The 24,114-nt window shown below is 41.5% G+C and overlaps 1 protein-coding gene across 3 annotated transcripts in view; it reads right to left on the bottom strand.

The window, feature by feature from the left end:
- NCKAP1L (NCK associated protein 1 like) overlaps positions 1–24,114 on the bottom strand; it is a 97,266-nt gene that overhangs the window by 19,656 nt on the left and 53,496 nt on the right. The window contains exons 24-28 of one of the 3 annotated variants that reach the window (XR_014491225.1): positions 23,764–23,857; positions 22,694–22,776; positions 22,451–22,531; positions 16,877–16,929; positions 16,401–16,673 (exon numbers count right to left, since the gene is read on the bottom strand). Coding sequence is in view for 1 of the 3 variants with exons in the window: in XM_083352758.1 (XP_083208884.1) it covers positions 2,835–2,928; positions 22,451–22,531; positions 22,694–22,776; positions 23,764–23,857 (352 nt within the window). In the remaining 2 variants the exon portion in view is untranslated. Of the gene's footprint in view, positions 1–2,834; positions 2,929–16,400; positions 16,674–16,876; positions 16,930–22,450; positions 22,532–22,693; positions 22,777–23,763; positions 23,858–24,114 lie in introns of all 3 variants that reach the window. The other 2 variants (XM_083352758.1, XR_014491224.1) reach the window with 2 other exon arrangements.

Below are 24,114 nucleotides of genomic sequence, written 5' to 3' on the forward strand. Positions count from 1 at the left end.
ACCCTTTATCTGAGATTCGAACCCGGGCTGATTGTATATCAGGCAGTGTTTTAACTTCCTGAGCCACGGGGTTCTTTCTCTCTTATATTAGCTGGAAGGCAAGGCAAATGTATGTTTAAGTATTTGTCAAGGCTTTTTGAATGGACCTTGCTAATTAACTCTTTCATTCCTGTTTTGGCCCGGCTCAGGGCTTATCCCCAGGAACTAGTCAACTTATGACAGCTCATTATTTGTGCAAATTATTCAAATTGCTAATAAAGAATACAATATACAATCAGCCCGGGTTCGAATCTCAGATAAAGGGTATGACTAACTGATGAGAACATAAATGAGTTCGAAATGATCATCTTAGCCTCCCAAATTCTTTATTAGCAATTTGAATAATTTGCACAAATAATGAGCTGTCATAAGTTGACTAGTTCCTGTGGATAAGCCCTGAGCCGGGCCAAAACAGGAATGAAAGAGTTAATTAGCAAGGTCCATTCAAAAAGCCTTGACAAAATACTTAAACATATATATATATATATATATATATATATATATATATATATATATATATATATATATATATGTGTGTGTGTGTGTGTGTGTGTGTGTGTGTGTGTGTGTGTGTGTGTGTGTGTGTTTGTGTGTGTGTGTGTGTGTTTTCTGAGGTTTTCGCGGGTGTTCGTATGTGGATCTTTGGTCATTCGGGTTTTTTCCCCGCGTAGAACTAAAGGTGTAGGAGCAACGTTTCGACGGAATCCCATCCGTCATCCTCAGGCTGGTGGCTTCAGCATCCTTCTTCTGGGAGAAGCATGTGGTAGTGGCTGTTTGTTCCTCTTTTTTAAACTGCCAGAGGGGGTGTGTTCTGTGGGTGGAGGTGTGCTCTGATTGGGTGGGGGATTAGGTGTGTTCTGATTGGGTGGGAGTGTGTTTTGAATGGTGGGGGTGTTCTGATTGGGTGGGGGTGTGTTTTGAGTGGATGGGCTGGTCTCAGCTGCCAGCCTTAGACCTGAGCTGGTGAGTTGTGCTGCTTTTGTTCGGCTTCGTGTTTGTGGTGGTGCCATGTTTTTATAGTGGGTGTCAGTTTGCTTATTGTGTGCTTTGGAGGGGTTTAAAGTGGCTGATGTTGCAGCTGTAGTTAGGTTTCTGTTTTGTGGTTGTGCATCGTTATCATTGTGGGTTCGGATTTGCTTTTTGAATGGTTGTGTGGTGGTGATGTCATGTGATGTTATCATGAGTTTGGATCTGGTATCATTCTTGGTGGTTGGGACTCGTCTGTCAATCAAGGCGGGTTTCCAAATGGCTGGTAGGTGAGAGGTATCATCTCGTTTGTTCATGCTGTGGGGGTGTTTTTCTATCTCAATGGCTTCTCTGATTATTCTGTTGTTAAAATGTTCAATTTTGGTGATAGTTTTGGTTTTTTTAAAATCAATTTCATGTCCCGTGGCTTCAAAGTGTTGGACCAGGGATGAAGTTTGTTCTCCCTTTCTGAGTGAGTTTTTGTGCTCTTCAATGCATGCACTTATTCTTCTGTTGGTCTGTCCGATGTATGTGGTGGGGCAGGTGGTGCATGGGATTTCGTATACTCCTTGGTTTTCTAACCCAATTATATATATATATAAATCTTTATTTCCTGTTTCGGCCTAACCGAAGGCCATCCACAGGCAGTAGTCACAACAGTGACAGCTCATATTTGTGTAAATTTTAGATTGCTAACAAAGAATTAAAGGGAGACTGATATGCATTTCAAACTTATTTGTTTTCATCATATATATATGCAAAATAGCGGATCATAAGTTTTCTCTGTGCAGATCAAAGAAGCTGCTGTTCATCTCTGACCTACGTTGCAGCAAAGGAGGATGAAAAATAGACTGCTGGTCATAGAATTAATCTGCTGATCAAAGAAAAGTATGCACTTCCATAGCAATTGAATTTACTTATTGTAGCAATCTAGTGCCTTGAATTATTCAAGGCGTGCAAATGGCAACTCCACTCTGATCTCCTCTACCCAAATTATCTAGGTTTTGAAAATAGGAAAGAGAGAAGAATTTTTTTTTTAAAAAAAGCGCTCGTAATGTCTCTAATATCTATTAAATAGGTTAGTACCAATGAAGGAGAATATTTGTAGCTCAGGATTGAAACGAAGGGTCCTTGGTGCTCTCTGAGCTTGCTTGTTTACTTGCAAGAAAACGAGCAAGCTCAGAGAGCACCAAGGACCCCTGAAATATATCAGTTTCTAATTAGACATGAAGCCAGCCGATAACCTTGGGCCAATAACTTTTTTCTCGGACTTAGGAAGGAGGCCATGGAAAATCACAAGGGACTTGTCCAGGCAATCCGCACAAATCTAACATGATTGAACGGAAGAAAAAAAAATCTCTTAAGTACCAGACTGCATACATCTCACCCACAGAGATGTTCAGAACCCGTAAATACTGTTTATTACACATACTAGACTGCCCCTGCCAACTGAGAAAGGCACAGGAAAAAATGCTGGCTAGCTGCATTTTCTTCGCAAGGATCTGGCGGTGGGCCCTTTCAGTACAAACAAACCAGCAACGGCATCCAAGCAGTGACAGTTCCTGGAGACAAGAGATGAAATATTTTTTTGCCGAGTTGATGCTCAGCTTGCAGAGATTCCCTGAAAGAGGATCTTTCCCAGCGCTAGATGACACAGGATCTTCCTGTATCATCTCGGCAAGTTTCCAGATAGGGGAATCTTTCCCAGTGCTGGGGAAGATGCCCTATCTAGAAACGTCCCTAGATGATACAGGACGGCATGGTGCAGCCTTAGACTTTTATCTGAATGGGGCAAGACAGATCAATGTTAGTAAGGTAAGTATCCTTACCTTTTTTCAGGTTGCAGAGTGCAGAGACCAGGGCTGGGTCAATGTCACAGGGAAGCCCTGCAGCTGTGGCCAGTTCGAAGATGCTCAAGGTCACCTAAAGAGAATGGCAGAACCAGGTCTTATGAGAGGGACAGAATTGCTGCTGGACTTTGTTCCTCTCTTTTTCTCTTTCTTATAACGTTCCCTGTCAACATGGTGGACCTGGTCTACACCTCATTAAGTAAAGAACACGGTAGAATTCCGGTAACTGTATTGCTTCTGACTGCAGATGGGCCATAGCATTTTCCTGTATTGCTAGAAAGAAAGCAACATAACTCTTCATTATTAAAAAAAAAAAGATCAGGTATCTTCACCTCCCGCTGGTAGGGTTTTTGTTTTGTTTTAGTTTTTTACAAAAAATGGATTCACGCTTTTTATAAAATCAAAATAAGGTTTGTTCAGTTTTGATGTAAGCTCAAACCAGAGTAAAATTGAATCTGATATAAGGCAATGTGTGATCCTCTTACTTAAAGGAAATAAAAAAATGAGACACAGAAGAATGAGAACTACTTATATTCCCTCAGAACTTTGCTATTTCATTTCCACTTCGTGCTATTTAATTTTTTTCATTATAATAAATGTACACACGTGCAAAACGTATACAGTATCTGACACTCAGCCATTTCCAACACATTATAGCTCTGGCTGTAGGAAACAAAGAGACTCATGGTGTAATGACACAACATCACAAATGGAGATTTGATCAGCATCACTTTTTGTCACTGAGAAAACACCTCACCTCACATTAAAATGAAAAGGAAATATTAGATAGTTCAACATTGCTTTGTCCATGGTTAATCTAAGACAGGTTGTCTCTATTGCTCCATCCTTATTAGTCTTTTGTCTCGGTAACGTTTGCAGATTCAGGAACTAAACCAATGAAGCAAAGCAGCAGGAAGCAAAACCAGAGATATCCATAGTAATTGCTACGGTAGACCGAAAATAAAACGTCATGTAGGTCAGTACTATTTTTACTGTAAAACTATAATAAAGGAGGCTTGCAAGTCTGAATCTTCATGACAACTAAGGAGAGTCTCATTTACTCAGGTTACATTCCTGTCCTGGACACAGTCCTCTTTTATCTGACCACTTTCTTAGTCCTCCTGTCCTTCAAGGCCATTCTCCCTTCCCTCTACAGTAATTAAATATGTGTGGCTTTGTAATTTTTATCAAGAATCGGCCCTCTGAGAAGCACCAAAAGCCAAGGGGCAAAAATTCAGACTTCCAGGCCTGTGGTGGAGTTGGGGCTGAGCGGAAAGTCATGCCAACTCACAGTTTGTCCAGAGTTCATGACCAGCAATCCCGTTGCTCAATGAGGCACCAAATCAATCATCTGGGTCTTTAAAATGCATGAAGCACTTCTGCCATAAACTATCCCAAGTGATCCACCCATTCGGCAATAAAATGCTAGCATATGTTATACAGTGACTACTGTATGTTACCCAGTGCTTTACAAGAAAATATTACCCAAAGCAAATAGAACGAAGGCAATCCGTGACCCTGTCATCCCAGTTCAAAATCTAATAGATATTATTCAAACAACCAGGCTTGGGCAAAATAAAGCTGGGGCCAAATCTCTGATAAGCGATTCAGGAGTCTCTGTGCAACCAAGTGAGTTATAGAAGTAACGAAGTTGCTTGTAGTGTGTTGACCTTCCCTTTGGAAAATATGTCAGTGCAGCGTTAGAAGAAAAGATGGCAGCTAAAAAAACAAGCTATCGACATAAGTGCCATCACAAAGGGCAATAATTATAGCAAGAAGAGAAATAACATTGGAGAGAAGCCAAGTGTGATACTGATCTAGAGAAGACTGTAAACATGGAGGAATTTGAATCGAGGTTTAAAGAAAAATGCAATGGAAGCGGAAGTATTAACACTTTCTTCCATACATACACATGCTCCTGCCACACTGTCTTCCTCCATTAGAGTTTCCTAGATTGAAGTCTTCATAAAACTTCTTTGCATTGTCATTTATTTGCCACAGAAATTAAGACAATTAATACAGTGGAAAGTTCTCAAATCAGAGGAGACCCCCATGCACAAAAGACAGATCAATGACGTTTCTTTTTACTGCACCCTATGGAAGCCCCTTCATTTATTTAACCATCATATCTATGGAGCTTCTCAGTCATCCAGCTCATGGTGTCCCAAAGGTGCTTTTTCAAAAGGCAGCTGGACTTTGTTTTTCCCTGAAGATGTTTCTCTTCTCATTCAAGAAGCTTCTTCAGTTCTGGCTGAATGGTGGAGGATGCTAACAACCGGATGACTGCAAGGAATTTAAATCCTTCCATCCTCCACCGTTCAATCAGAACTGAAGAATCTTCTTGGATGTGAGAAACGTCTTCAAGGAAAACAAACTCCAGATGCCTTTTGAAAAAGCACCTTTGGGTTTAAACATCACGGCTGCTTCTTTCTTTCCTCACCTTCGAACCTACTTCTATTATAAATCCCCAGTGATGCTTGCTTTCAACCAGTATTCAATTTCTAAGTTCTTTGGCCACAAAGGTCTAGAATACTGTGCTGTTCTACTTAATATGCTCTGCCTGGTTTGTATTAAATGGTGAATATATTCATAGAGTAGGAGGAGGAGTGGCAACAATTTAAACCTTTAAATAATAAATTCAAGCAAATTCTCAACCTTGAGAAAAAGCAGATGGCATTCTATTGTACTTTTATTACCCTGAAATTCCTCCTTGCATGATATAATTGTCCTCTCCACACTTTGCATATAACCATATGATACCCATCTCACACACATACACACACACACACACACACACACAGAGAGAGAGAGAGAGAGAGAGAGAGAGAGAGAGAGAGAGAGCTCTAAATGGGGAGGACTTCAGAGCGACCCAGGATATTATTTCTTCAGGATGAAGTCCTGAAGGTTTACAGCATCCAGGAAGAGATACAGTTTTTAGTTTGAATTTTAATGTAGATTCATTATATTAATTCTCCCAAATATATGACTATGACTATCCAGTGCCTTGTGCTGAGGACGTCTTATAAAAGTAAGGCAAATAATGTGTCTGTACTTCCTTACTGCCCATGTTGCTTCCCTGCTGCACAAATACAAGATCGAGTGGGAAGAGGAGGCAAGATAGATGTGGTTAATTCAGGATCAGTGGGGGGAAAAAAACACAATTTCCCCTATTACAATTGTTCAGGCAAGATCTTGCCCCTCTAGGATGCTATTTCAGTTCCCTGTATCTCCATCTTCCCAGAACCTGGTCTCCACAACTACAGCTAAATGCAATTCCTTTTCTTTGAGGAGGAAAAAACATGGTCCTTTGGGCACAAAGGTTGCCTGCCTGCTCACCTGCCTTGTGGCAAGGCCACTTTGCATTCCTGCTGCTCTATTACTGAAATAGGGCCACTGACTCTCTCTAAAAACGTATGAACTGGATTTAAATTCCCAGTTACTTCCAAAAGCCAGAAGGGAGAAGAGAGGAGAAGAGGAATTAACTGGCTGTGAAAGTCTTCTGCTGATTTTATGTAAAGCTGACAGAGAAGGCAGCTGGGAGCTAAAGAAAGTATTAAAACATTTACGGTTGTTTAAAGCAGAACAGGTTGGCTCCTGCTACCTTATGCCCACTCTATCAAGCATCTCTATGATATACACAAGCTGGTTTAAGTGGAGAGGCTTATGAATGACAGAGCATCCACACTCCCACCCATTTAAGCAACCTGTAACAATTCAGCACTCCTGCAGCAAACACAGGGACTTGTTTCTACAGATTTTTTTTCCAATTCTTAATTCCTGGCTGTTGGTTATATTCTATTTTCTACAGCTAAAACACAAGATTAGATAACTTTGTAGACTGGAAGGGTATCCTTGTGCCAGGAATCCAGGGCAAATTAAAATGAGATCCCCTTTCATCTTCTTGGAAACAAATAAAAGAAAGGCTATATCACAGCTGCGAGGCTCAAAAACATATGGCCCTCTGTGTGCTTCTCACCACTGTGTGTCCTGAAATAAATAAAAGCATTGTGAAATCACGTGTCCTATTAAGCCATAATTTATTGATCAAATCAAAACCAATACAGAATACAGATGAGCAAAGTAATTTTCACTTGCTTGGACCATTTTTGGCTGTTATCCTTACTCTTATCATGATGCAGTTCTGAGCTGTTAGAGGTCTGGATAGAAAACAAACCAGGAATAAGGTTGAAAGCTGCAAACAGTGTGCTCGGCTTATATATCACACCAAGCTACAATTATAATTACATTCAACAAATCACAGTTGCAAATATTGGTTTTGTGCTGCAAAATTAAATCTTTTTTTTTTTACTGATTCCGTTTGCATATTGTGTTAAGAGAAAAATAAGGAAGTCTGCATTATGTGTAAATTGTAAGTATCTTCTCTTTGGAAATTTCAAACCAGAGCATTTTAAATGTTGGTTCCCCAAAAGCTTGGTTTCCAACTATCCAGTATCACATAATAACATACCCACCAAATATATTAAAACATAATCAACCTAATAACTTACAGATAGTCCTCAACCTACAGCCACAATTGGAATCAGAAGTTTTATCACTAAGTGAGGCAGTCATTAAGGGAGTCGTGCCTGATTTTACTACTTTTTTTGCCACAGTTGTTAAGCAAATCAATCAATCAGAATAGAGCTGGAAGGGACCTTGGAGGTCTTCTAGTCCAATCTCCTGCTCAATGAATGAACCTTTAATGTCAAAGTACAACCATGTATACATTGAGATTGGCTGAGTCTCCCTTCGTGCTCCCCACCACAACAACTCACAGTGACGACAAACCCTCCATCTTGTTACACCATGTGAGCTAATTGCATAACACAGTGGCCTCGCAAGTCAATCATACATAAAGTTATTTCCCGTTCAAGAGCCTGACAGCCCATGGATAGAAGCTGTTCTTCAGCCTGTTGGTTGTTGTTGTTGTTAGTTGCGAAGTCGTGTCCGACCCATCGCGACCCTATGGACAATGTTCCTCCAGGCTTTCCTGTCCTCTGCCATCTTCTGGGCTCCATTTAAGCTCACGCCTACTGCTTCAGTGACTCCATCCAGCCACCTCATTCTCTGTCGTCCCCTTCTTCTCTTGCCCTCAATCTTTCCCAGCATTAGGCTCTTCTCCAGTGAGTCCTTCCTCCTCATTAGGTGGCCAAAGTATTTGAGTTTTAGCTTCAGGATCTGGCCTTCTAAAGAGCAGTCAGGGTTGATCTCCTCTAGGACTGACCGGTTTGATCGCCTTGCAGTCCAAGGAACTCGCAGGAGTCTTCTCCAGCACCATAGTTCAAAGGCTTCAATTCTTTGGCGCTCAGCCTTTCTTATGGTCCAACTTTCACTGCCATACATTGCAACTGGGAAGACCATAGCCTTGACTATACGCACTTTTGTTGACAGGGTGATGTCTCTGCTTTTTAGTGTGCTGTCTAGATTTGCCATGGCTTTCCTCCCCAGGAGCAAGCGTCTTTTAATTTCTTGGCTGCAGTCCCCATCTGCAGTGATCTTGGAGCCCAGGAAAATAAAATCTGTCACTACCTCCATTTCTTCCCCATCTATTTGCCAGGAATTGAGAGGGCCGGATGCCATGATCTTGGTTTTCTTAATGTTTAGTTTCAACCCAACTTTTGCACTCTCCTTCTTCACTCGCAACAAGAGACTCTTCAGTTCCTCTTCACTTTCTGCCATTAGAGTGGTATCATCTGCGTATCTTAGGTTGTTGATATTTCTTCCAGCAATCTTAATTCCAACTTTTGATTCATCTAGCCCTGCCTTTCTCATGATGTGCTCTGCATATAAGTTAAATAGGCAAGGCGACAGTATACAGCCTTGCCGGACTCCTTTCCCAATTTGGAACCAATCAGTGGTTCCGTGTCCAGTTCTCACTGTTGCTTCTTGGCCCGCATATAGGTTTCTCAAGAGACAAATAAGATGTTCTGGTACTCCCATCTCTTTAAGAACTTGCCAGAGTTTGTTATGATCCACACAATCAAAGGCTTTAGCATAGTCAATGAAGCAGAAGTAGATGTTTTTCTGGAACTCTCTAGCTTTCTCCATGATCCAGCGTATGTTGGCAATTTGATCTCTAGTTCCTCTGCCTCTTCGAAATCCTGCCTGTACTTCTGGTAGTTCTCGATCCACATACTGCTGGAGTCTAGCTTGTAGGATTTTAAGCATAACTTTACTAGCATGAGAAATGAGTGCAATGGTGCGATAGTTTGAACATTCTTTGGCACTGCCTTTCTTTGGAATTGGAATGTAAACTGATCTTTTCCAATCCTGTGGCCACTGTTGAGTTTTCCAAATTTGCTGGCAAATTGAGTGTAGCACTTTTACTGCATCGTCTTTTAAGATTTTGAATAGCTCAGCTGGAATACTGTCACCTCCACTAGCTTTGTTGTTGCTCAGCTTTTCTAAGGCCCACTTCACTTCACATTCTAGGATGTCTGGCTCGAGGTCAGTGACCACCTCATTGTGATTATCAGGGACGTTAAGCTCATTCTTGTATAGTTCTTCTGTGTAATTTTGCCATCTCTTCTTAATCTCTTCTGCCTCTGTTAGGTCCCTGCCATTTTGGTCCTTTATCATGCCCATTTTTGCATTGAACGTTCCCTTCATCTCTCCAATTTTCTTGAAAAGATCTCTGGTCCTCCCTATTCTATTGTTTTCTTCTATTTCTTTGCACTGTTCATTTAAGAAGGCATTCTTATCTCTTCTAGCTATTCTCTGGAATTCTGCATTCAATTGGGCGTATCTTTCTTTTTCTCCCTTGCCTTTTGCTTCCCTCCTTTCCTCAGCTATTTGCAAAGCTTCCTCAGACAGCCATTTTGCTTTCTTGCATTTCTTTTTCTTTGGGATGGTTTTGGTTGCTACCTCTTGTACAATGTTGCGAACCTCTGTCCATAGTTCTTCAGGCACCCTGTCTATCAGATCTAATTCCTTAAATCTATTTGTCACCTCTACTGTATATTCAACGGGGATATGATTTAATTCATACCTGACTGGCCTGGTGCTTTTCTCTACTTTCTTCAGTTTAAGCCTAAACTTTGCAACAAGAAGCTCATGGTCTGAGCCACAGTCAGCTCCTGGTCTTGTTTTTACTGACTGTATAGAGCTTCTCCATCTTTGGCTGCAGAGCATATAGTCAATCTGATTTCTGTGTTGACCGTCTGGTGATGTCCATGTGTAGAGCCGTCTCTTGGGTTGTTGGAAAAGAGTGTTTGCTATGACCATCGTATTCTCTTGACAAAATTCTATCAGCCTGTGCCCTGCTTCATTTTGTACTCCAAGGCCAAACTTGCCTGTTATTCCGGTTATCTTTTGGCTTCCTACTTTAGCATTCCAATCCCCCATGATGATAAGGACATCATTTTTTGGTGTTAGTTCTATAAGGTGCTGTAGGGCTTCATAGAACCGGTCAATTTCATCCTCTTCAGCACCGGTGGTTGGGGCATAGACTTGGACTACTGTGATATTGAATGGTTTGCCTTGGATTCGAACTGAGATCATTCTGTCATTTTGAGGATTGTATCCCAGTATTGCTTTTCCTACTCTTTTATTGACTATGAAGGCTACTCCATTTCTTCTGAGGGATTCTTGCCCGCAGTAGTATACCTGATGGTCATCTGAATTAAATTCACCCATTCCTGTCCATTTTAGTTCACTGATACCTAAGATGTCAATGTTCAGTCTTGTCATCTCTTGTTTGACCACGTCCAGCTTGCCTTGATTCATGGATCTTACATTCCAGGTTCCTATGGAGAAAAAATCTTTACAGCATCGGACTTTCCTTTCACCACCAGACATATCCACAGCTGAGCGTCCTTTCGGCTTTGGCCCAGTCGCTTCATTCTTTCTGGCGCTACTAGTACTAGCCCTCTGCTCTTCCCCAGTAGCATATTGGACGCCTTCCGACCTGAGGGGCTCATCTTCCAGCGTCATATCGTTTTGCCTTTTGGTACTGTCCATAGGGTTTTCATGGCAAGGATACTGGAGTGGGTTGCCATTTCCTTCTCCAGTGGATCACGTTTTGTCAGAACTCTCTGCTATGACCTGTCCGTCTTGGGTGGCCCTGCACGGCATAGCTCATAGCTTCATTGAATTACGCAAGCCCCTTCGCCACGACAAGGCAGTAATCCATGAAGGGGAGCCTGTTGGTACGGATGGCTATACTCCTGTATCTCCTACCCAATGGTAGGAGAGTAAAGAGATACCGACCAGGGTGTGAGTCGTCCCTGAGAATTTTCCTCACTCTTCCAAGGCAGGGAGCCCTGGCGATGTCATCCAGTGGTGTCAGGGGACAGCTCACAATGTCTTGTGCTGTGCTCACTACCCTCTGTAATGCTTTCCTATCCACAGCTGTCAGACCAGCATACCAAACCACAATACAGTATGAGAGGACGCTCTCTATAGTAGACTGGTAAAAGAGGGTCATAAGCCGTTGTTCTCCCCTGTTCTTCCGCAAGACCCTGAGGAAGTGGAGTCTCTGTTGGGCCTTTCTGGCCACTTGGGTTTTATTAACTGTCCAGGTAAGATCTTCACAGAGGTAGACTCCCAGAAATTTAAAGGAGCAAACTCTCTCCACACAGCCCCCTCCCCACGATGTTAAGTGGGGCAGGTTCCTCTTTTTTCCTCCGGAAGTCTAGCACCATCTCTTTCATCTTACCGATGTTCAGGTGCTCCCCCCTGTATGCTGTTTCACCTCCAAGCAGGAGAACCTATACAATTTGAGACAAATGGCTGTCCAGGTCTCTTCTTAAAAGCCTCCAGTGATGAAGCATCCACAAGGTCTGAAGGCAAGTCGTTCCACTGGTTAATTGTCTTCACTGTTAGGAAGTTTCTCTTTAGTTCTAGGTTGCTTCTCCCCTTGATTAGTTTCCATCTACTGTTTTTTGTCTTGCCTTCTGGTGCTTTGGAATCAAAGCACCAGAAGGCAAGACAGAGTAATCAGATATTGTGATTTAGAATCGAAAATCAGAAATCAAATCATGTGAATCAAATCACATTGTTGTTAAGGGAATTCAGCTTTCTCCATTGACTTTGCTTGTTGGAAACTGGCTAGGAAGGTCACAAGTGGTGAGCTAGGATGCTGCAACCATCAAAAATGCATGCCAGATAAATGCATGATTTAAAGGGGATCCAGTCACGCTTGAAAGGCTGAAGCCTGAAGGGCGGGCCAAAAGTTCCCCATCCATAACATAAAGGCTTCTTCCATCTGGCCCTTTTGAAAAAGGAAAGGGCACTCCAAAGCCATTTTTATGGCACCATGGAACTTTACCTGATAATGTGTGTGCATGTGTGGTGGTGGGGCTTGAAAGAGGCTTAGTGTTTTTCTTAGAAAGACAACCTGTCCCCCGCTGCCACCAAATAACTCCCAGAAAAAATCAGTACCATGCTGAGATCCTCACGTACTACTTTCCACACTTTATTTATTTTTATCCCGCCTTTGTTATTTTTATAAAATAATTCATAAATTCACAATTCATAAAGCCATAGTTTCACTTGGGAAAATGTGACAATCCTAGACCAGGCCAAATCTCAAAATGCTAGGGAATTTCTAGAAGTCTGACCCTCTAACAAATCAGCCATCAATAGACACATAGACATTAGCAATGTCTATAGACTATGCAAAAGAGACAGTCAACCAACCCCAAAGAGAAAAAGACTCCAGCACTTCTCCACCAGTAATCAGCACTCAGATCAGCATAGAATAGACTAACTCCAAGGTCAACTTCACAGGGACGCAGTGGCTCAGTGGGTTACGACGCTGAGCTTGTCGATCAGAAGGTCGGCAATTTGGCGGGTCAAATCCCGAGTGCCGCGTAACAGAGTGAGCGCCTGTTACTCGTCCCAGCTTCTGCCAACCTAGCAGTTCGAAAGCACGTAAAAATGCAAGTAGAAAAATAGGGACCACTCCGGTGGGAAGGTAACAGCGTTCCGTGCGCCTTTGGCATCTAGTCATGCCGGCCACATGACCACAGAGATGTCCTTGGACAAGCGCTAGCTCTTCGGCTTTGAAACGGAGATGAGCACCAGCCCCTAGAGTTGGAAACGACTAGCACGCATGTGCGGGGAAAACTTTACCTTTAAGATCAACTTCAGACCAGCAATCAAGTAGTAAGCAATACCCCAATCAAAAAACTGCCAAAGAGCCATTAGTAAACAACCCAACCAAAGAAGCCCTAAGACCGCCCCCACCCACACAGACAGGCAAGACACCAGAATATAAACTGACAGCAAACAGCACTCCTTATTAGCACTGATGATGTTACCTAGTTAGAGTAATGAAACATCTACAAGTAAACAAGCACGCTCAGAGAGCACCAAGGACCCCTCAAAATAATTCAAGGTGGCAAACATATCCAACACACCTTCCTCCTCCTATTTTTCCCCACAACAACAACAACAACCCTATAAGGTGAGTTGGTCTGAGAGAGTGTGAGTGGCCAAAGTCACCCAAGTGGCCTTCATGGCTGAGGCGGCACTAGAACTCATGGCCCGGTTTCTAGCCTGTTGCCTTAAACTAGTAGACCAAACTGGCTCTCAGTACCAGTTATCGGTCCTGGCAGAAGTAAAAATGGCTTGCTTCAAGGCCTGCAAAGGCCTGCAGAGTGCCCAATCTGCCTGGGATCCTGATTTTTCTCCACCTGTGCTTCCCTTGTTTCTTGATGGCTCCCGATAGCCTGTGATTTGTGCCTCCATTTGTCATTCCGAAGAAATGTTCAACAGTTCAAATTTCTTTCTTCCTATATTCAAACTTACCAGCTGGAAATGGGAAGTCAAGATTCCTTCTGTTTATTCATAGGAATCCCACTACTAGTAATGATTGCAATTAAGTCTAATACAGCCGGGGGGGAGGGGGGAGAGGTAGGAAGCAGAGAACAACACTAATTAGTTGAGCTATGAATTTAAATCAGTTTCATCATTTACATTCTTCGTGTGCACTGCCCGCTGCTGCTGTCCTTATCAAGGCAATAGAGGGACAAAAACAGGATTGTAGTTAATACCGTAGTGAATATCTGCCCTAGCTGGTAGGACTAGGCCCAAACCACAGGTCTGCAACCCGCGGCTCCGGAGCCGCATGGGGCTCTTTCAGCCGTCTCCTGCGGCTCCCAGTCCTCTGCCATGTGCAGTCCCCCCCCCAAAAAAGTAGGACTAAAAAAGTTCAACCAATCAATTCAAATATGCAGGGTAGGTGCATATCTCGCCTTGGCTCCACTCTTCAGTCAAACCCTGTTCTGCGCATGCGCGCATGTACACGCATGCGCACACATTTTTTGCAGCTCCCAGTTTTTCCTTTTGTGAGGGAACCGGTTCCGAGTGGCTCTTTCACTGTTTCAGGTTGCTGACCCCTGGCCCAAACCAAGAATATGTGTTCCATGGAGTGCACACAGAAAGAAATCCATGACATTCAGACAGTTCCTCAATTTTGGAATTCTTTCAAATTACAAAATGCAAGGTGGTGCCATTGTGAGTAATCTCCTAAAATGGGAGCCTCTATGCCAGAACACAAAGGAGTATTAGGTTTGTTTGCCAATTTGAGTTACCTCAAAGGTGCTTTTTTTTTTCTTCAAGAGGCAACTGCACCATTTTTTCCTTGAGGAAGACCTATCCTTCCATTTCCCCCTGCCCTCAGAACTGATAAAGCTTCTTGGATAAGAAGCGAAACATTTTCTTCTTCCTCAAGGAAAAAACAGTCCAGTTGCCGATCAAAGAGAAAGAAAAAAAGCACCTTGAGACAACTATGACCTGGACCAGCGTTTCCCAACCTTAGGAACTTGAAGATGCGTGGACTTCAACTCCCAGAATTCCCCAGCCAGCGTAGCTGGCTGGGGATTTCTGGGAGTTGAAGTCCACGCATCTTCAAGTTCCTAAGGTTGGGAAACGCTGACCTGGACGACTGAGAATCTCCACAGACACCCTGAGTTATTTATAAAAAATAAAAAGGCGGGATAAAAAGAAGGAAAAGAACATGGACAAATGGTTCAAAAGAACAATTGTAGTTTTAAAATATATATTCCTGATTTTCTTTTTTTTAATTTTAATTTTTATTCACTTATAAAATATGAAAATACAAAAGCAAATAATAAGGAACCAAAGGCAAGAGAAAGGGGGAAAAAAGAAGCATGGAAAAGTGGGGGAAAGGGGGGAAAAAGGCATTGACTTCTGACTCCCTCCGTTGCAGTAAAATAAGGCATTAACTTTGAACCTCAACCTTTTACATTTCTATAGTAGGTATAAATTAGCCATTTTTTATCAACAAATCAATCCAATCAGTAAAACTCAAAATCAAAGTATCATTTTCTCCACTTCAAACACAAAGTCCAGAAGCAGTTTCCAAGTAGAAACAAAAGTACTTATATTCTTTTTTTTTTAAATCAAAACAGTGAATTTAGCCATCTCTGCTAATTCCATCAACAACCACAATAGCATGGGATTTAGCTGAAAACTACCTACTTTATTCCACATTTTGTTCTTCTACGTGCAACATTTCCAATTATTGTGAACATATTTATTGCACTCGGGAAAAATATTTTCCTATTTTGCAATATAGATTGTTCATAATTGTGGGTCTTTTATTTATTTATTTATTTTATTTTTATTTTTATTCCATTTATATCCTGCCCTTCTCCGAAGACTCAGGGCGGCTTACAAGCTTAGCAGTAGCCTTCATTCTATGTTATATGCCTGCTTGTTAGGGCTTTCACACACACCCCAAGCGGCATTATTACAAAGTCAGCTTAATTGCCCCCAACAATCTGGGTCCTCATTTTACCTACCTCGGAAGGATGGAAGGCTGAGTCAACCTTGAGCCTGGTGGGATGCGAACCTGCACTAATTGCAGGCAGCTGGTGTTACTTAAGGAGGCATTAGCCCACTGCTCCACCAAGGCTCATTGAGCTAATAATGCTATTTTTTATACCTAGTTTGAAGTGTCATACCAATAAGAACTGAAGCAAAATCCTCATATTTCCATCGGCCCCTGTGTGGGCATACGCTTCCAACACAATATGGAAAAAATATCTAAATATCCCCTGAAACTTTAGCAAAATAACAATTAGGTTGCAATCTATATCAAAAATTAATTCATAAACTGAACAGCATTGGGGAAAAAAATCCCCATTTGGGGATTATGGTGAGAATGAAAATCAAGCCGCAATGCTTAAAAATCACCATTAATATCAGAGAGCTATATTGGGGCATGGATACATGTATCATGTACAATATAGCTCATTTTTAAGTTATACAATGGTAGTTCCATGTATCAAAATATGGGGTGAGAATTTTTATTGCAAAAGGGGTGAAGGTTTGGTAGAAGAGACTTTTAGTGCTAAGAAGAACAACTGCAGTGAGCACCATGTTCCAAGGAAACAAAAAAGCAAGTAAACAAGGGACAGGAGACATGGCTAGGTAATTTTTTGATAACTGAGAGCACCCTCCCACTCCTCCATCCTTTTAAACCTTGTCCAGTAATCGTGTGCCTAGAGCCACACTATAAACACAGAACGAATTGTGAATTTTATGAATTGTTTTAGTTTGTTTTACTTCATTTACATTATTTATTTGCTTAGTTTGCTTTTATACCAGGAGCTCTGGTGGGGCAGTGATTAGAATGCAGCATTGCAGGCTGACTCTGCCCACAGCCTGGAGTTCAATCCTGACAGGCTCAAAGTTGACTCAGTCTTCCATCCTTCCAAGAATGGTAAAAGGAGGACCAGATTGGCTTCTGATTTGCGATTGCGGCGCCAGCGGATATCCAGGGCGATCGCTCTCTCCGCCATCTGGTTTTCTCCCGCCAGGGGACCGTGAAAAGGGTCAGAAGTCGCCCTGGAGGGGTGACGAGCGTGAAAAGGACCCCCAACTGATCACAGAAGGGTGGCAGCCCTTCCATTTGATCCGGGGCAGTTCTTCGAACTGATGGGGAAAACATTGGCCATTAACATGGCCCATCACTAAGCCGCTACCAGCACATCACTAAGCCGCTATCAAGCACATCGAAAGCACCGTGGAGGAATTGGATGAGATCCTACCTTCTTTGTATCACAAGTATTTTCCTGTAAAAGCTTCTTGAAACTCCTTCCCCCTGTGAGGAGTGAGGGAAGGGAATGTCTTCTTCCCACCCTCTAAAATGGCAGCGTCTGACTACCTAGGGGAAATAAAGCCTTGAAAAGAACAACTAAGTAATTGTATTTGCATCTTCTTGATATTTGGGGACCCAAAAAGTTCTTACTTCCATGGGGACTTGTTATCTACTTGTAAAAAAGTTGAAAAAGAATTTAAATTGGATAAAAGCCTAGCTTGGATTTTGAAAAAAATTTTTAAATGCTATTGGGGACATGTTGTGGCAAAGCTTGGTACAGCAAGTGAATACTCTTGACTAAGAGACCTGCTTACAGCCCAGAACTGTCCTTGGTATTATCTAAAAGAGATAAAAAGTTGAGAGAACAGCTGGGTGGTGAAATTGCCTTTTAGGAACTGTGGAGGTGAACACTTACTGACTTTTGTTTAAAAAACAGCCTCCACTAAAGGACCATTTGTAACCATCCTAGAAATGGAGGAGTATCAGCAACAATTTTCGGCTAATTATAAACTTATACTTGAAAAAATTCTTGAAGCTACTGAGATAATTAAATCCAGATTGAAAACAAAGGCGCCAGCTTAAATCTATAAAACGAAGCCTTGACTCCAACTAAAGAACTTATAATCCAAAAAACAACAAAAGTGGAAGAAATTAATACCAAGACAGAGGATTTTAAAGAACAATAAGTGCAATGTACTGAGAATTTTGACAACCAAACCCTGACTACAACTAAAGAACTTACAACCCAAAAAGCAACAGAAGTGGAAGAAAGTAATACCAAGACGGAGGGTGTTAAAGATCAACAAGTACAGGATACTGAAAACCTAGACAACAAACAACCATAACAATGGACATGACTTTTTACTTAAACCAGAAGAAACTTGAGGAAGAGGAAGACCTGACCGAATTGAAGACAAATATACTAGAGGAAATATGGAGATCTAAGCCACCAGGGCAACAATTTAATGATTATAATTGGGCCAGTTACTTTGGAAAATTGATAACTAGATGGTCTTCTTTGATTCAAGTAACATGTACAAGAATGAAGGGAGATCTATCTGATGATTTAAAGGAACTGGTATGGAAGCCTGGTTGGCATAAAAAGAAAGCTAGAGTTAGATTTAAAAAAATGGGGTCCTTTGATTTATGACAGAAGATCTAAAGTCTCAACTAGTGGGCTAAAGGGAGATTTTGAGATGAAGGGAAATATGAATATCGATTTAAATATTGTTGAAAATGATAAAAAAATAAGGGATTAATTGGCTTATTTAGGATTTAAATTTATAAGGGAAATGAAAATTAACTATTAGGAAATAGTTTGAATTATTGTTTAGCTCAGATAATATAGAAGAAGACAATAAAGGACACTTTATTAGTAAATGGTAAGGTACTAGGATGAGAAATAGAAAATGTATATGAAATAAAATAAGAATATATTTAAGTAAGTGATATGTGTATTTTAGATATGATAATTTTTATGTAGTGAAATAAAGGAAATTTGGATTACCTGAAACTTAAATATTATGGATACTAAAGGTTAAATTGGAATACTGTAATGAAAAATTGAAAACTAGGTAAAACTTAAAAACAGGACATGGATATGTATAAGCAAAAATATATTGATAAATGTTTTAAAAAGGGACGCGGTGGCTCAGTGGGTTAGGACGCTAAGCTTGTCGATCAGAAGGTCGGCAGTTTGGCGGGTCGAATCCCGAGTGCCGCGTAGCAGAGTGAGCGCCTGTTACTCGTCCCAGCTTCTGCCAACCTAGCAGTTCGAAAGCACGTAAAAATGCAAGTAGAAAAATAGGGACCACTCCGGTGGGAAGGTAACAGCGTTCCGTGCGCCTTTGGCGTCCAGTCATGCCGGCCACATGACCACGGAGACGTCCTCGGACAAGCGCTGGCTCTTCGGCTTTGAAACGGAGATGAGCACCGGCCCCTAGAGTCGGAAACGACTAGCACACATGTGCGGGGGAACCTTTACCTTTACCTTAAATGTTTTAACTGAGCGTGTTAGAAATTAGAAATTTACTAGCTTAAATATGATATAGCAAATGTTAAGGGAAATAGAGAGGGAATTTTTGATGATGTAACCTGAGATATGTACTAAAGATTTTGTTATTGAACTATTGACTACCCAATCACCACACTGCTTTCCAAACACTTACACGTAAAAGTGGAAAATCAATAAAATTTGTTATTAAAAAAAAAGGAGGACCAGATTGTTGGAGGCAATAGGCTGACTCTGTAAACCGCTCAGAGAGGTTTAGATAAGCACAATGAAGCGGTATATAAGTGTACGTGCTATTGCTATTTCAGATATTTTAAACTATAAATATATTGCCTGTTAGGGGCCATAGATGCAAAGACATTTACCAGAAGAACTCCAACTCTTTATGTTATGTAGCTTCTATTGTGTAGAATGATATTTTCACGGTTTTCATCCCTTTTTTTCCTCTCTCTCTGTTTTCTCTCACCTCTGTACTTCTGGTCTTTTTCTGACCCACTCTTTCTACATGCTGGAGGATAGCATACTAGAGGCTCTTAGCTAGAGACAGAGTGAAGAAGCTGAGGCCTTATTATTTCCAAAATAAAACATGTCTGTTATTGTTTGATGCAAGCACTAGCTTCCAGAATACATTTTTTTGCAGAAATTATATTCCTAACTTTAGCATTTCTCTCATTGTGTTTTCTTTTCAATGACTAAAACTACCTGGTATTCCAAACCCAGAGAGCCTTGAGGCTACAAATGGCCCACCACCTCAACTGCATCAGTTTCCATGATCTGGCCGAATACTGCGATTCAGGGATCACTGTTCAGGGAAGACTGTCTAAGAACCCGGCCTCTTCCCAGAGAATTCTGAAAGTCCCAGTTCATCCGAAAACCTGATTCACTTACTGCTTTACAAACTTGCAAAAACTGATTGGATTTACAGGGGGGGGGGAAGAAAGGGAGGAAGTGGCAAGCTGTGTTAACAAGAAACCAAGGACACACAAACGTGGGAAGGGGAAAATTAAGATCTAAATTTGCTTCCATGGCATTAAAACAGATCAAGCTGCGGGATCTCCAGAGACGCTGGAGAACTTCTGCCAAACTCTCCAAGTAATGGAAAAGCACAGTTAGTAGTACAGCAGTTCATGCAGTCCATCTCAATCAGGAATGAGGATTAAGGGATTAACCAAAAGATATAAATAATGCTTTGATGTAGCTCCTTCTAGAGCAGGGGTCTCCAACCTTGGCAACTTTTAAGACTTGTGGACTTCAACTCCCAGAATTCCTCAGCCAGCCTACCTGGCTGAGGAATTCTGGGAGTTGAAGTCCACAAGTCTTAAAGTTGCCAAGGCTGGGGACCTCTGTTCTACAGTACAGATATTGGGCTCAGAGAGCACTGTCGGTAATGTATGAAGACAATGCTCATGACCGTTGCTCAACACGCGCATCTGCTCTGCATAGGGAATGTCCAAGAGTCAACCCCTGGCATGTCCAGTTAAAACCAATCAGATCTATTTATGCATCTATTTATTAAACAAATATATGTGGCTGTCCAACTCACAGACGGTGCCTCCAGGTGGCTTACAAATTAAAGTTTCAGTGGAAGAACCCATAACACCTCACCCCCCCCCCCAATATTTAGCAAATATGGCTAAGGATCTTGGAGAGCTACTGTCAATCAGAATAAAATGCCAGATTGAGAAAAAGAATCTCCTTACGTTCCACTCATAGCCTGCAACTGCCTAGAAAGATTCTCAAAGCAAAATCAAATGGAATAAATGGAGCTGGTGTAGTCGTGAAGATGCTGGCCTAGAAACCAGGAGACTGTGAGTTCTAGTCCCAGTTTAGGCACGAAAGCCAGCTGGGTGATTTGGGGCCAGTCACTCTCTCTCAGCCCAACCTCCCAGGTAGTCCTTGACTTACAACCACAACTGAGCCCAAAATTTCTGTTGCTAAGTGAGACATTTGTTAAGTGAGCCTTGCCCCATTTTATGACCTTCCTTGCCAAAGTTATTAAGTGAATCACTGCAGTTGTTAAGTTAGTAACGCGGTTGTTAAGTGAATCTGGCTTCCCCCATTGACTTTGCTTGTCACAGGGTCATAAAGGGGGAAATCACATGACCCCGGGACACTGCAACCGTCATAAATATGAGTCAGTTGCCAAGCATCTGAATTTTGATCACATGACCATGGGGATGCTGCAACAGTTGTAGGTGTGAAAAAAAAGTCAGAAGTCACTTTTTCCCAGTGCCGTTGTAACTTTGAACTAAACGAACTGTTGTAAGTTGAGGACTACTTGTAGTTGTGGGGAAAAAAAGAGGAGGAGGAAAGAGTATTATGTATATTTGCTGCCTTGAGCTACTTATAAAGTAATAAAGGCAGGATAAAAATGTAATAAATGTAATAATCTAATAGATAACAGAGACAATTTGCTCAATTGTGCCTCCTATGTGTATGTGTGAGAGATAGTATATGCCTCAGCACATCACCTGCCAAGACAGACCGATGCTCCAGAGATGCTAAAAATGCAACGACACAGCCATAACATCAACGGAGACTGAAGAAAGTCACAATGCGTTTAAAAGATAGCAGACAGTATTACTGAGAGAGATGCCTCATTAACCCAGCAGCATGGAGAGAAAAAAGGAAAGTGGACAGAGACATAGAAGGATGGACCTTAAAGCCCAATATAGGAATGTGAGCCAGTGTGCTACACTCTTCCATCTTTTCCACTCTTTGATGCAACGATTGCAAATACGTAGAGAATATAGATTTGGGACACTGAAATAATAACAGTTCCTAAATTCGCCACTTTCAGAACTGTGCCAGTATCTTTAGCATTACTTCAAAATATATATAATATAATCTAAATCTTTTGTTTTAGATTAAGTGTGGACAGTGTTTGAGGGCTTGGGAGCTGTAATTCAGGCTTTTAACCTCTCAGAAATACACAGGAAGTGATTTCGAGAAATCATAGAAAGAGTAGGCTATCCTATTTTCTGTTAACCTTAAGATGCCCTAAGATATATTTTAAAACATTGAAATCGGCTCCCGAAGGGCATTCTGACAGGGAAGGAATCAAATTCTGACAGCGGGAACTTGAGGTACTGGTTGGCTCAGCTCCCAGCCCCTCAAATGCTGCCCATACCTAATCTATGCTAAGAGATTCACTAGCTCTTTTGTAAGGTATGTATTGAATTAATGCTAAAGATACTGGCATTCTTTGTAACATCTTTAAAGGCATTTTTAAAGATAAAAGTTAGCATTTAAACTTAATCGGCAGACCCCATATGAAGTCTCCCTTTCAGGTTATTGTCTACGTGAGCATAATGTACACACATTCTAGGCACCTGCAAAGTAAATTCTCTTCTACACACACAGACACACACATATTTTCTCTGCATACTGATTCAAGTGAGGACAATGGTGCTCGTAGAGTCAGTATTGTTGTCGATACGACATTCAGAAAGTGCAGGGAATGGACCCACCCAGCCACATGCTTCATACAAGAAGAGAAAGAGAAAATATTACCTTTATGTCCATCTCAGGGTTGACAAATTCTTTCAGATACTGAATGGGTCCCATCAGGAAAGGGCAATGATTGCTGAACACCTGTCCATGTTAGAATGCAAGAGGTGATGCAACAAATAAAATCTACCCTTTTTTCTTGTAAGCTCCCATTTAATTGCCTTCCCTCCACCAAAAAACACAAAGCAAGGAGCAGACCATTGTTTGAAGCTGTGTGTGCACAACTGTCAAGGTCCCACCACTTACCTCTTGAAGCCCCTCCAGTGCCATTGACCGGAACCACAGAATTTCCCCAATAATTGTCATCCTTTTTAGAACGTTATCTATGCCTGGACAGAATAGATTGCGATTATAGACACAATTTTCCAGGAGCCACAAGACCTTTAGCTTAGCTTATCCCAAGCTGGTAGCTGATCGTGTTTGAAGTATGACATCCATAATCACTACCGCCCAGGTTGGGAATGATGGTCATCCCACAAATGGGACAAACTATCCAAGATCAACAGAAGTTGTTATTTCTATGAAAACCAACCTCGTCTAAACAGAGTGAGAGCATAATACAGTTGCAATATTTAGAACCAGTGTCTAGAACAGCAGAAACTTCAACAAGGCTGCACCTGCTGGCAAGTTTCTAATGATTTCAGATATATTTAGAATCTGAAACCTTTTTTGTGGAAAACTCTGCACAGAATTTCCATTCCATTCCCTCTCCAGCCCCTCACCCCACTCAAATCTATTGGCCAGTCTCAGGATATATCCAGGCAGCTTGCCCAAGCTGCTGTAATGCACGACAAAGCTATGCCATCATAATTTGCTCTGTCCCCACACCCAACTTCCAGTCTGCTTTACTAAAGAGTTTGGTAAATCGTGCTGTAGAAGGGGGAAAATCCAGTTTCAAGTTCACATTGCAGCTACAGAAACTCCCTAGATGACTGGAGGATGGTCATAGTCTCTCAGCTCATATTATGCCCACAGAGCTCTTGTGAGGAAAAAGCGGGGGTAGAAATGTCATGCTCACTATCCTGAGCTCTTGGAGGAAAGGTAAGTTATACCTAGTGAATTTGTTATTTCTAATATATAGTGGGAAATGAGACATAATACCACCCATTCTAAAATTAGGTCAGAAAACGACGCATTTAAAAGTCACTAATAAAGCCCATGGTGAAAACAGATTTGACTTCTTTAGTTGTGGTTTCTCTGTTTTCTTTTAAGAAACAAAACAAAAATTTTTCCTGAATTTGCTATTATTCTCACTGCTGAATACTGCTGAATACTCGAGGCAGAGGACAGAAAAACAAGCTTTACAGAACTATTACCTGATAGGCGGGGCATTAGCGTTGCCATCTGCTCTGGATGGCAGAAGTTGGATCTGATCTGAACCAAAATATCCATATTCTCAGTCACAAGTTTCTGGAAAGAATGAAACTTGGTGATATTGTATGAAGACTCTGAAGATGGCACAAAAATTATCTTGACCAGCCTGCTTCTCAGTTTGCTCTGAGAAACAGCCATATGCCAATCTTCGAATCTCCCCCTAAGAATCTTAGCAGAGTTTCTAGAACCAGACCTTCTGCTCGGTGCCTTTTCTTCAAATCCGAAAGGCAGGTTTCATGCACTGCGCTAAGCCACTGTTGACCAGATATCAGAGTCGCTCAATTAATATACTA

The sequence above is a fragment of the Vipera ursinii genome (genome assembly GCF_947247035.1).
Source record: "Vipera ursinii genome assembly, chromosome: 2".
Lineage (NCBI taxonomy): Eukaryota > Metazoa > Chordata > Lepidosauria > Squamata > Viperidae > Vipera > Vipera ursinii.